The 13281-nt window shown below is 38.6% G+C and overlaps 1 protein-coding gene across 1 annotated transcript in view; it reads left to right on the forward strand.

Annotated features, from left to right (window-relative positions):
- Nucleotides 1-1198: 1198 nt before the first annotated feature.
- Nucleotides 1199-13281, forward strand: part of dnah6 (dynein, axonemal, heavy chain 6) — a gene marked incomplete at both ends in the record, with an annotated part of 52522 nt that continues 40439 nt past the window's right edge. Inside the window, 22 exons of the mRNA XM_083909310.1 lie at nt 1199-1268; nt 1362-1444; nt 1651-1836; nt 2543-2881; nt 3031-3165; nt 3271-3373; nt 3477-3543; nt 4143-4329; nt 4447-4548; nt 4656-4763; nt 4883-4972; nt 5077-5197; nt 6057-6208; nt 7201-7353; nt 7477-7728; nt 7839-7967; nt 8056-8169; nt 8798-8941; nt 9230-9385; nt 9582-9632; nt 12694-12786; nt 12901-13020. Of these exons, the coding sequence (XP_083765436.1) occupies nt 1199-1268; nt 1362-1444; nt 1651-1836; nt 2543-2881; nt 3031-3165; nt 3271-3373; nt 3477-3543; nt 4143-4329; nt 4447-4548; nt 4656-4763; nt 4883-4972; nt 5077-5197; nt 6057-6208; nt 7201-7353; nt 7477-7728; nt 7839-7967; nt 8056-8169; nt 8798-8941; nt 9230-9385; nt 9582-9632; nt 12694-12786; nt 12901-13020 (2955 nt within the window). The remainder of the gene's footprint in view (nt 1269-1361; nt 1445-1650; nt 1837-2542; nt 2882-3030; nt 3166-3270; nt 3374-3476; nt 3544-4142; nt 4330-4446; nt 4549-4655; nt 4764-4882; nt 4973-5076; nt 5198-6056; nt 6209-7200; nt 7354-7476; nt 7729-7838; nt 7968-8055; nt 8170-8797; nt 8942-9229; nt 9386-9581; nt 9633-12693; nt 12787-12900; nt 13021-13281) is intronic.

Raw genomic sequence — 13281 nt, forward strand, 5'->3', positions numbered from 1 at the left:
GTTATTTTCACACTGACATCCGCGAGAGGGCGCTCTAGGCTTGTGTGCCAGTATCTGCTACTCCTATTACTCATGCACCACTGAAATCAACTTCTAGACAACTGAGAAAGACTGAACACAAATGCCGCCAAAAAGAAAATCATATTCTGCAGATAACAAACTGTAAGTAGTGAAACATGCAGCCGAATACGGTAATCGAGCAGCAGAAAGAAAGAAAGTTTGGAGTGAGCGAGAAACTTGCGAGGGACTGGCGAAAAGCGGAGGATACTCTAAACTGCAATGAACAAAACAAAAAAAGCTAATCGTGGGCTAAACGGAAGAAGTTCATAAATGGGTGCTTGAACAACGTGCTGCCGGAAGAGGCTCGTTAAAGTGCCGTTACGTCTTCATGCAACGCAACCGCCTCTCTATCAGAGCACGGATTAATTTTTTTATAAAATAAATTTCCCCCCAAAAATGCGACTTATAGTCCAGTGCGACTTGTGTTTTTTTCCTTCTTCATTATACATTTTTTTTAGCTGGTGCGATTTATAGTCTGGATTTATTTTATTTTGTTTTATTTTTTTAATACTTCTACTTAATTGTAGACTCAACTAAATACCAGGACTTCAGTGTCAACCGTTCATCCACCTGCACATGCCAGCGGAGGAATGGGTTGCACACAAAACCTCGAATGCTTTTACTTTGAAACGGGTGGCAAATGTGTAATATGCAACAGAAACACAATGTTTTATGTTTTCTTTTTTTTTTTTTTGTGAAGTGCATTTTCAGTTTTGTAATTAAGTTTCAAAAGCCGTAAAAAATTGTGATGAATAATTTCACTAAGTTGCTTTGCAAATTACTTGTATGTGGATGGGTTATTATGTCAGGCAATTTGTTCTGTATCCCAGAAATGCAACAATAATAATAATAATTCAAGTGTTATTTTGTGCCTGAGATAATGATAAATGTAATATTTATGAATCAATACTTGATCCTCTGGTCTGTGTTGTTTAAAACTATGATTGAAGATTTTGTTGAGCTGCAGAAAATGTAAGCAGAATTCAAGAATTTAAATTGGACTGTGTTATTCTTACATAATCTGTCTCATCGAGACAAATAAGCTTGTCTTTTGTTTTTGTGTCTTGGTCTTTGCAAAAAAGTGACCTTAAACCAAGCGGATGTCACCACTTTTTAGTATAATTACCCTCCTCACGCCATGGCCTCTGCATCTCCGAGGTCCCCATTGCCCTCTCCCCTTGGACAAAGCAGGACTGATGAGTTTACAGGTAGGTCTACTTAATACAGGACTTGTTTCATTATTAATATTATTGAAAATGCACTACTAGTTCTGTCCAAACTGAAATTCATTTAACACACAGACCCAGAGCAGCTCAACAAGCTCCCGGAACTTCAGAGCTCCTCCATCTTACCAAGACCTCCCGTTCATGTTAAAGACCCACAGGTATGTCCATGACTCAATAAACTAAGATAAAAATGGGACAATAATATGAAATGTGCCAGTTTGACAGGTTACAGCAAGACATGTCACACTGTCCCAGTTGACATGGACTTAATGTTATCAATAATACCTGTGCCTTTCCTTCTAAAATATGTATAAAAAACAGATATGGATATTTCATAGATCTAATTTTCTTTTCCTTATTGTAGACTGTGCTGAAGAGGCCGGTAAAAAGAAAAGACCCTAGTTTAAATCTCTTAAAAGCACGGGAGCGGATGTATTTTCCAGGCTGGTACACTTCTCCTTCACCTCGGCGAACAGAGCGGCAACAAAGGACACGCACACGGTCACCTGTCCACCTGCCTCCTCTACCAGCCACTACAAAGGTCAGTGACATACTGTTATGAGACAAAAAAAAACATGACTTTTTAAAGGTCCATTGTGTAACATTTAGGAGGATTAATTGGCAGAGATTGAATATACTAATCATTAGTAGCCCTGCATGAGTTGAGATTTGCTCCAGCTCCTCACAACCCTCATGTGGAGGATAAAGCGGTAGACAATGAATTAATAAAAGCTTATTATGCAAAGGGGAAAGAATGACACCACCAACATAAACACAATGCATAAACAAGTGAAAAGGGGAGGGGATGCAGCAGGCAGGGTGGTGAAATTAGAAAAGTGGAGAGAGTTATCAAAGTGCGGTCAGTGAGGGCCACAGTAGTTCCCTGACAGAAAGGGAGAGGTGAGTCCTTTTTTTGCACTCTGCATTCTCACCATTTCATGCTACTAATTTGTACACACCTGTATAACATCTGAACATCTTTAGGGCATGATGGTCAGGTTTCCGACCTATCTTCTTGTTTGATTTTGTCATTTCATTGATTTTGTCATTTCATTCCCATGTATTTATTAAAACACTTTGTTACCTTGTTACCAGCAAAGTGCTTTGCGCAAATTAAATGTATTATTTGTACTGAAGTTCTCATAATTATCTTTATCTCTTAATGCAATTTGTAGACAAAAGTACTGATGAGTAACCGAGAATGAGCAACATTCAGATAAAAACTAAAGATCTTTCTTTGTGTCTTTCATTCCCAGAAAGTGTTGTCAAACCCCAGTCTACCCAAACGGCCCTTTTCCATTATAAGTGGTGAACAGCTGGATGATTCCACTTTCAAAATGTATGAGTACAGCAAAGATGACTTTTTGATGATCAGCCAGGAGGGTGTGGTATCAGTACGGGAAGATGAGTATGACTTTGTAACCTTGGATCGCTGGGAAGAGGAGTACAACCACCACTGTAAGATTATCCGCATTCCTTTTTTTTCCCACTTCAAAAAGTGGAAGCCTTTCTATATCTGGCGCACCAAAGTTCGTGCCAAGAAGACTCATTTGGCCAGGGAGTCCCTCCGAAAACGCTTGTTCACTGTCAGTAATGTAAGTGACTGTGTATGAATGTCTATATTTTCTCTTCAAATTGTCATAATAATCTTGACTATGCATTACCATACAATGTAATTAGTACAATGTGCAACCTACACGTTATGGATATGCTGTTTTCATGAACATGTGCAACTCTTATACAGTTTCTGAGTCCTGCACTGATCGATATCAGGAAAATGTGTTGCCAAATCAGTGACACAGGCTTGTGTAACATGGAGAAAAAACACACTTACACACTTCGGGAGTTCCAGGAAGCCCAATCCAAACAACTGCAGGAGGTGCAGTAAAACATGAATAGAAACAGATGTTTGTAATGTAAACTAACACATGTGGTAGGTGCATTTTTAAGAAGCTAATCCACCATATTTATTTATTACTGTCAGAGATTGAGTGACTTGAAAAAGTTTGAAGATCTGGTAAAGGAGGTGACAATTTGTGCCTGCCGCAACTTCATGCTGGAACCTCAGTCCAAGTATAACAACCCATGTACGTATGTATAGGAGGTATATAAACAGATTATAGTGGGTATATAAACAGATCAACTGTATTGCGAAATGGTTCTGATGACACTGCTCTCTGTGTGACACAGCTGATCAAAAGGACAAGACACTGATTATGCAAATCAACGAGACAATTCTCTCCAGTCGCCTTGTCTGGTCAGTAATTTAATTTGATTATCCTTTAACTGTCTTTCTCTATTTGTTTGCCTCTATTTTATTATTATTATTATAATTTTTTTTACATGTTATTGCTTGAAATCAGGTTTAAATAATAGCAGCAACCACTGGGCCCCCACATTAGTGTGCTGAAGATGGCCTGCTGTGAGGTTGGTGTCAAATGAGCAAAACATGTAGGAGGTGATAGGTTAAATAACTTCTACAACAGCAAAATATGCCAAAGTTTCTTCACATTTGGGTCTATATTTTGCTGCAAGTTGTAAACCTGTAGCTCGTTTGCAGCTAAGGATGTTTGGCATGGGACTCAGCCCATGTGGGAAGTTTGGTTTATTTGTATGCATGGGGAATTGGATTTCCTCAACAACAACAATATCCAGAAAAACAAGAGTGCCTCCTCACCAGTTGTTGCTTGGGCCTTAATAATGAATTGATTGAATCCTACTTTGGGCATTTGAATAGAGGAGAGGCACCTTCATTGTCACGAGTCGCATCATCTGCAATGACAAGTCTGAACGTCCTACATCCGACACATCTACCGCATAAACCCACTCTGACCCCGCTGTCTCTCACCTACACAGCTTTATCCGCCTTGTTGACTATTTGGTCGTCAACACCTTGCACACGCTGGTGGTGAATGAGGCTGCCAAACTTTTGGCTGTGCTTCAGGAGCAGCTACATGAAACACCAAGCCATGCAGTCATTCAAAGCTGGAGTGAGCATTCTGAGCGCGTTACCGACTCTGCAGATGAGGAGATTGATACAAAGGTAGGTTGATGTTTTAGTTTTTCACACACTTTTAATCAGTGTATTTGCCTGTACCATCGTTTCCAGCAGACACAGACACAAACTCAGTTAGTTTTTTCATTGATTTGTCGTTATTAGTCTGGTGAGCCAGAAACCCCCCAAGTTCAACCTATGTTCATCTGTGAGCTGTTGCTGGACACACATGCTTTGACTTTCAATCCCTCTGAGGAGAACTTTAAGGTTTGTTTCCCAAATTGTAATGAATTGTTAATTACTGATGAGTTACTGATACTGCTCTTCCCATTTAACTTCCAATTACAGTGAACTGTTTTTTTTATACTTTACAGGAGACCATTGATGAAACCATTGAGCAGTTTGAGAAGACTGTGATGTCGGTTAACACTCTTACAACTAATCCAGTTTTTGATTCACTGATACAGCCTGGAGAGTTTGAGGTAGCATGAAAATGATATATTTCAAGGAATATTGTGGCATAAATACCATTATGTTATGGTGTAATTGGTCTATGATCGAGCATATGTGTCTCATTCTATGTATGTTTGTTTACCATAAGACACTGGAAAATAAATATGAAAAGGGCCCCAATTTGGAATTCATTATGGAGACTGATGGCCACCTTCAAAACATTGCTCAAAAAATCAAGGTCAGCTTTTACTTTACCTTGTTCTATCTATCTCTGGAAATTGTACTTTGCCCGTATACCATATTGTGAATGTTTGGTCCTGATTTGTTTTTTCTCTCTCTTAGGAATCAGTGCAGGTTGCCTTTGAGGCAGCAAAAGTGTACGCAGACATGTTTGAGCGCTTTAGACTGTTCTATAGAGAGAACGAGAATCTGGATGTGGATGCTATGCAACAACAGGATCAGGGTGATGTACAGGACATCGACATAGACATATTTTTGAACACATCTCCCACTCACAACACAAAGAGCAGTACAGTTAAGAATAGTGCTGTTTGTCCTTATTTTATGTTGTCGTTTTTTTTCCAGTATGAAATATTCCTTTTTACCATGTGTACCTGTACAAGGAACTTTTTGGTTCTAGGAAAACCAGCATTAGAAATGATTTTCTTTATTTCAGAAAATTGGGATGCATTTCAGGGCACTAAATAATTTCCTTGTTGGCTAATTCAACACTTGTGGGAAGCTCTGACATCTGAGATGTGAGAACAGATTGCGTGGTTTGCATTCACAAGCACCAGTCATAGCATCAAACCATATTACTAACAACACTGTTGACGAAACACTTCTTCTTCTTCATCTTCTTTCAGCTACTCCCTTTAGGGGTCGCAACAGCAATACAGTTCACATGTTTTAAACTACATCTGGCTCAGTTGTGCATGATTAAAATGAATGTATAGGTGTAGTTTTTTTCATGTGCATTTATGGCTTCAATGGTAACACAGATTTGGTATAAGAATAACTTTTTGGTTCTTATTTCGTATTATCTTTGCTTTAAATTCACTGATTCACAGTTGTATAAGTACAGCTGTGAGTGTGATAGAAAATGATGGCACATGATGTGTAAATTAGCAGGTCAGGGGTATGAACTTATCTGGTGAATATATTTCCATTCCAGATTTGACAGGCAGGATATATTACCACCGGCCAATTCATTACAGCATACAATACGAAAGACACAATTATATGTTGCAGTTAGTGGATAGAGCAATCAAGGTAAAGTGTATGGTTATTTTAAACTGATGACGGCTGTCTTCATTTCACAGGTTTGTCCTACTTTGAAAAAGCACTGGAATTGTACCACACTGAGCATAAAGACGCCTTAGCCATTCAACAGAAGAAACATCTGGGTTTACTGCTGGTGGACCAAACAAAACTGAAAGACAAGCTTGTGTCTTCCCCTGTGCGCTGTCTGGAGGTGAGGACAATCATATTGGCACATTGAGGCTACATTTACACTAGCACAGGTATTTTTAAAAACTGAGACTTTCCCCTGGAAAACTCTGTTTTCACGTTTGCATGTAAACGGAGAAAAACTGAATTTTAGGCAATCTACGCTCCAAAAATACGACCTTTTCACATTTGTTTATGATCATTTTTACATGTTTGCATTTGCAAATACAGCTCCTATATTACGTAGAGCAGCAAAGACGTATTAGGGCTCGGAGGTTAGCCAGACCGCATCACTGTTGGCATCGCCAGTTTTGGGTCCGACCTGGGTGGACTGCTGTCTGGTGGGAGAACTTTGACAATGAGGTTATTGTCCTGGAGGAGTGGCGTGACAATTTTAGGATGTTGCGATCATCGCTTCTGTCACTCTGTCACTTGTATAGTTACGCCATCGAGGGTGAGAGGTCAGTCGTTGTTGTTGTTGTCGATGAGGATTCTGATTGGCTTGTATGGCTTTCTCCTTCTTCCTACACTGCCGCCCACAGGCTTGGCGTAGTTATGATGGCTCTCGACAGCATATTTATGCGGGTTAATTTAAACGGAAACTTTTTTGAAAACGATGATGTGTGCACAGAGTTATTTTGGAAAACGGAGGGAAGAAAATATACGTTTTAAAAAATATCCAGCGAGTGTAAACGTAGCCTGATACTGCACAATACAAACAGATATGTCACCAAATTCTATTGAAATGTACAGTGGTGTACCACTAACAATTCAATCAAGCAAGGCAGCAGTAAGGCCTTTTTGTGTTAGTTTAAGGTCCAATATAAAAATACATCCTTTCTGATCTATGAAGGTCACAGTGGTCCGTTAATCCTTACTTACCAAAAAAAAAAAGCAAGGTTGAGTGTTCCAATGATCAATTGGAAGATGTAATTTTCAGAAGTACAAACTATCCTCTTGACACTTCATTTCATATTTTCAAATGAATAATTGGTTTGCCCTGACTCTTTCTTCCAGGTCATCAACGAGATGCTCACCAAGCTGGCAAAGTGGAGACTTGATGCCGTCATTGCTGAGGCTTGTGACGCCCAGTTTAAACTAGAATTACACCCCACTACTACCACTGAGTTTGCCAGCTCACTCACATTCCTTGATGAGATACAGGACAGGGTAACACATACTATTTGCAAACCAAGAAAATCCTCATCCTTTCCCTTCTTTCTGTTTCCCCACTCCCTGTTCTCTATTTCTTTCCATTTGACTCTTCCCTTTGCTCTTACTTGTTCTTACCAGATTACAGTGCTAGAGGAGGATCAAGAGGTGGTGTCTCAGATGTACAGTCTGATTAAAACATATTCAATTCCCACTCCACCTGAAGATCTGGTTGTTTTTGCCACCTTGCGGTCTTCCATTAATTCACTCCACAGCATCATTGATGAGGCAGTAGCAGAGAGGGAAACCTGCATGGACAAGTTTTCCAATACCCTGCAAAAAGACATAATGAATCTAAACCGTGAGGTCATGAAAAGCAAACAGAAGATACAGGTACATGGGAAACTTCTGTTACCATACAGCTACCAGGTATAGGACTCTGCCATGTTTTACAATTATGCTATTACTATTGCTTATTTGTCTTGTACATTTTGCATGTGCAGGATCCTCAAATCTTAGACATCGATGCAGACTCCTCCCAAGTTCGTGTGCTGCTTGGAGAAATACAGATTTCTGTTGACGAGATGCAGGCCCAGGCTTCCACCTACACTTCCTACCAGAAGAAATTCAAGGTGCTGTAATTCCTTAAGTACTGTCTGTAAAAACAAGATGTTTAGGCCATTAACCCAACACAAACTAGTTGTCCTTCTTTACATACAGATGGAGGTGACCAAATTTGACACCCTGGAGGAGTTAACTGCAGAGATACGGCTGAAGCAGCTGCTCTGGGACTCTCTTGAGGAATGGGACTCTCTCCAAAGTGGGTGGCAGCAGGTGAGGTGCAATTAATGCCTAGCTTTAAATTGTGTTCACTCACAAACACATACACAACTGCCCTAGCATATGTTTTATAAACATTGGACCAGTGTAGTTAATTTTAGTGTGACAGCAAGAGGCAGCACTTGAGAGTGAAAGTGTCTGATTGAGAGCAGCAGCACCCAAGAATTATCACATGAGAAGGGACAAGGCGACAGTTATGTCAGTTGTCAACTACCTCTTCACTTCCAGTTGTTTATTTTTTGTTTATTTTTGCAGAGATGAGTTATTTTAACTCATCTCTGCAGAGCCTTGTTTTTCTTGTCTGGTTGAGACATTTTTGAGAGGGGTATCGAGGGATTTTTAGGTTTGGTATTGTTCAGTATTTATGATGCTTAGCAGCTAGTGGGATGCTTGATCTACTGCCATCCCTTGTGTTGAAGTGTTACTAGTTGTTTTTTAGGGTGGAAGGCAGTGGGTGGTGCAACAGACCAAAACATAAACATACTTTCCTGCCTGTATGAATTAACTGGCTTCATCATTGTTACTAGTTAAGCCTGTGTTTCTAGCATTTTCTCAATCTCTGATGAGATATCATGACCATTTTATATCTCGACTTAGTCCTTACACATTCTCTCCTCCCAAGAGCACACTTGAACAACTGGACTTGGAGCAGCTGAACTCACAGGTGGCCAAGTACAGCAAATACGTCAACCAGCTGGAGAAGGACTTGCCACGAAACAATGTACTGCCAAGTCTGAAGGACAAAGTGGAAGTCATGAAGCACAGGGTGGGTAGGATATAAAAGAAGACTGCAAGCACTTACAAATGATGTGGTAGGTCTGTTGTAATTATGGTTGAAAAGGGGTGTGTAATTCCTGGTAAATTTCCAAATTTCTTTATCAAGTTTGTTTTGTCATAAGCAGACATGCATGCAACATGATAAATGACGCAGACTCATTTCTCAGTCGAACTTTATCAATGCTTAATTCATTCATGAACCACAGATACATGAGTATTGAGTAAAATTCTAGTAAACGAGTGCTTTATAAACAAGCAGCCTTATTTTCTCCTTCAGCTGCCTGTGATCACTGATCTGCGTAACCCATGTATGAAGCCGGAACACTGGAAGACCATGGAGTCAATTGTTGGGACCTCTTTGAATGTCACAGACCTCACGGTTGGTCTTTTGGAGGAAATCAACATATTCTCCTACGGCAAGGAGATACAAGAGGTAGCATACAAATTATGTCACAATACATCTGCCTTTACTAAATCCAACCAGGGATCCAGGAATGTTGAGCTTAACTAATCCATATGGGTATTTGGACCTTAGAGTCGGGTTCAAAAAAGAAATTCACATTTTAGCACAAATTCAGGCTAGTTCTGCTTAGTGGGTAATGGAGACTAACACAGTTCTTGACTTTCAGGTGTCGGGACAGGCTTCAGGAGAAGCGTCCGTGGAGATCATTGTTGCAAAGGTGAGTGTACTACCAATATCTGAGTGTGTGCACATAATATATTATATATGTGCATATGTATATTGCAGCTAAAGACAACTCTATGAGCTGTCTGCAATCATGAGGATTATGCTTTCTATTATGTACCCACACATGTCAGGAATGTTGAGTGTTGGCAGAAAATTTGCTCCTTCAGAATTAAAATAACATGTAGTAATAGAAAAAAAAAGGAATACGACAACACAATATTTGGAACATGACAAGAAATAAGTGCTTAGAAAGAGATATGACCCTTTAAATTCTATGACTATAAATAGTATTGAATAATAAATAGAATGTGTGGAAATAATGTATTTAGACACTTACAAACACATGTAAATACATAGATTGATATATTTTATAACGCAGTATCTGATACCTATTTTTTTGTATAACAAACTATAGTCTAAATTTACCCACCCAAATTAGTGTGATGGTGCTCCAAGGAAATAACATTTCTCTCAAACCAGTTGGTTTTATGGTACGTGTCTAATGTGGTGACGTTGGGTGCCCATGGTGTGAGACATGTTTGATAAATGCCATGGCAGCAGGCATGAACAATAGACAATTATAATCGATTTTATCTCTCCACTTCAGCCTTTTTTTTTATGGGCTGGGTGGGAGGTTGCAAAACACGGCCAAATTTATATGACGCCACCGACAGCCTTCCAAAGATAGGTGAATTTATGATTTGTTACTGGGAAATCATTTGATTTGATTTCATGCCATGAGTGAGATGAGATGGGTGATATTAACTCTCATATTTGTCAGAAAAAATATAACTGCAGTCAAGAGATGTTAAGCTTAACTTAGCCTAGCTTAGCCCCCCCCCCCCCATAACAAAAACTGGAGGCAGGGATAAACAGCTAATGTCTGAAATATGCCAATATAAACCAAAACAAAATATGTTTTTTTTCTTCATCAACCAAAAAGGTTAATTACTGAAAATTACTGAACTGTATTTTTTTTTACCATTATACTGTTTTAATGATCATCTTAAAGCTTGTTATTAATGTTACCACCTAATTAACAAAATACCATAATTGATGGGCTCAAATTATTTTTGCAATTATTAATATGTTCCAAACTGTTGTAAACCAGTAAAAATAACTCAAATAATTCTGCATGGCAGATGGAGCAGCTGCTGCTGTGACTCAATTGGGTTTAATTATAGTAGATAGTGCTGTAAAGAATAATGATTAACATTTAATGAGGTATGTATTAATGCAAGTCTACCTGGGTCGCAAAAGACTATACGCATATTCCTTTAGTTGACATTTACACGCAGTGAGAGGTTTTGAGGTGTTGAGTACTACATGACGTTTTCTTCATGGTATCCGCACACAGATATTTAATTTAACAATCTATAAACTTTATAGGTGTAGCTATTTATAGCGCTCCTGATGGTAAAGCAGATCTGTGCCTGGAGTGTGGCATTCACATAATAGAGGTTACTGAAACCAAAAACTGTTTAAAAAACAAAACATAAAGAACAACTCAAATTGGGCTCAACAAATGAAATCTCCTCATTCAACCCTTTGGAAGTGAACCTGATACAGACTGTCATATATACTCTTCCAAAAATCAATAAAGACTTGTTACGTCCTCCAAGCTTGACTGATCGTATCTTGAAATGGATTTCTCACAGAACCACTCTTGCTTTGTGTGTTGACTTTCGCATTAAAGACTTAGCGTGTGCATTGTCCTTGTACCTCAAAGACTCAAAAGACTTTCAAAACAAGTTGAAAGACGGTCTATGCACCATGGATGCATCTGTCTTGTACGCAAATACACCTCACAAAGAAAGACTAGATTAGAAGATGAATCAAAGAACTGAAAATGATTCCTCAACTTTTTGAGAAACGACATGTTGACAAAGTTTTAGGATCTATTGTGTTTCCTACATTGGTGGTTGATATATTTACACAATACTTATTCGTACTTCATTAACTCTTATTGGAATTATATTTGTTTTTTTATTGAAGTGACAATACTAACATAAAATCATTTTGTCTTGTCATGAATTCAAGAAAACAATTTTTAAAATGCACATTGCTTTACGGTCTAAAACTTTTAAAAAAAAGGGACATTAAAATATATAAAATGGGAAAGATGGGAAATTATGTTCTACAGTAATCGAGCCAAAGTGCTTTACAAAAACAAAGGGTCAAACAAGTTAAAATAAGGCACAAAATAAATAAAGTACAAATAACATGTTTTAAACTGTGGCATACAACCACACAATATTAAAAGCAAGATTGAAGAGGTAATCATTTGATTTAAAAACATCAATGTAGGAAAAGATAGATGTGTGATCATAGGGTCAAGAATTCTGTATTAACCAGTGCAGCTGTTTTGTAATGGGAGTGATATGTTGTCTTTTTTCAACTGATAAGAAGTCTGGTAGCTGGATTCTGAACTATTTGTAGTGTGGATATGGTGGGGTTTGACAGATCTTTATGCAACAGATCTTTTCCAGATGAATGGTTTTCATATGAATACTAGATAAGCATCTTATAAGGTACATTAAGTAAATTTGATCTACTCAAACGTCTAGTTCCAGAGATGGAGTCCTATAGTCCTATCATGTCTGTGTTTGTTTGTGTGTCGGATTCATCTTTTTGTTTGTAAAATGTTTTAGTTTTCAGTAACACACATCGTGTGAATATGGCTCCCCCTGCTGAGAAATATCAGGCATTGTGACCATACACAAACCTGTTTCTTTTGTTCATAAAGTTTTCTTAGTCTTTCTTCTCCCGTATTCACCACTTTATTTCAAACTCTGCATTTAAGATAGCAATTTATTATAATAAATATATTCTGCAAATGCACAACCCACATTTCTCTTGCAACTATACACAAACCAATGTGACCAGTTAAATGTGTGTAATGGGAAGTAAACCTGAAAACACATGGACGCGTCTAGACCTTTCCCGTTCATTTTCTGACACTTGTGTAAGAGAAACGTGGTGCGATACTTGTAGCATGCAGTGGGGCAAACCTGGGTTATTTAATCTCCATCATCTACTGGCCCTTCATGCAGGTGGAGGACGTTTGGAGAACCACAGAGTTCACTGCTCTGTCTCACGGTGACAACAAAGACGTGTTCATTTTGGGAGGCACAGATGATATCCAGGTATTAACATCATGTAACTAACACTCCCGCTCCCACACATATAACACACTTATAGGGCTTACTTTACACCAACTAATGCATATTTGTGTGTTTCCACATTTGTTTTCTGTGCAGGTTCTCCTGGATGACAGCCTCATTAATGTGGGCACAGTGGCATCTTCTCGCTACGCGGCGCCCATCAAGCCTAGAGTGGACAATTTGCTGAGACAGCTGACTCTCTTCAACCAAACACTGGTGAAAGCTTTTACTAGAGACCATGTCACTGATTGTGCTGTGGATAACATTGCATTAAAATAATCTTTCATTTGGCTGCAAGTGATTGTTCTCAAACTGCATCATGTGCAACACTGTAGCTCACCCTAGTGGCTACAAAAGTAATTAAAGTTAATGTTTATTGAGTCTTATATTTAACTGAATGTAAAGGAAGGTGCTATATTTTAGACTGCAGTTTTATTGCATCATTAATTTCCTCAGCTTCTTTTTATTTTCTCTTGA

This window comes from Microchirus variegatus (genome assembly GCF_963457635.1).
Source record: "Microchirus variegatus genome assembly, chromosome: 23".
Taxonomy (NCBI): domain Eukaryota; kingdom Metazoa; phylum Chordata; class Actinopteri; order Pleuronectiformes; family Soleidae; genus Microchirus; species Microchirus variegatus.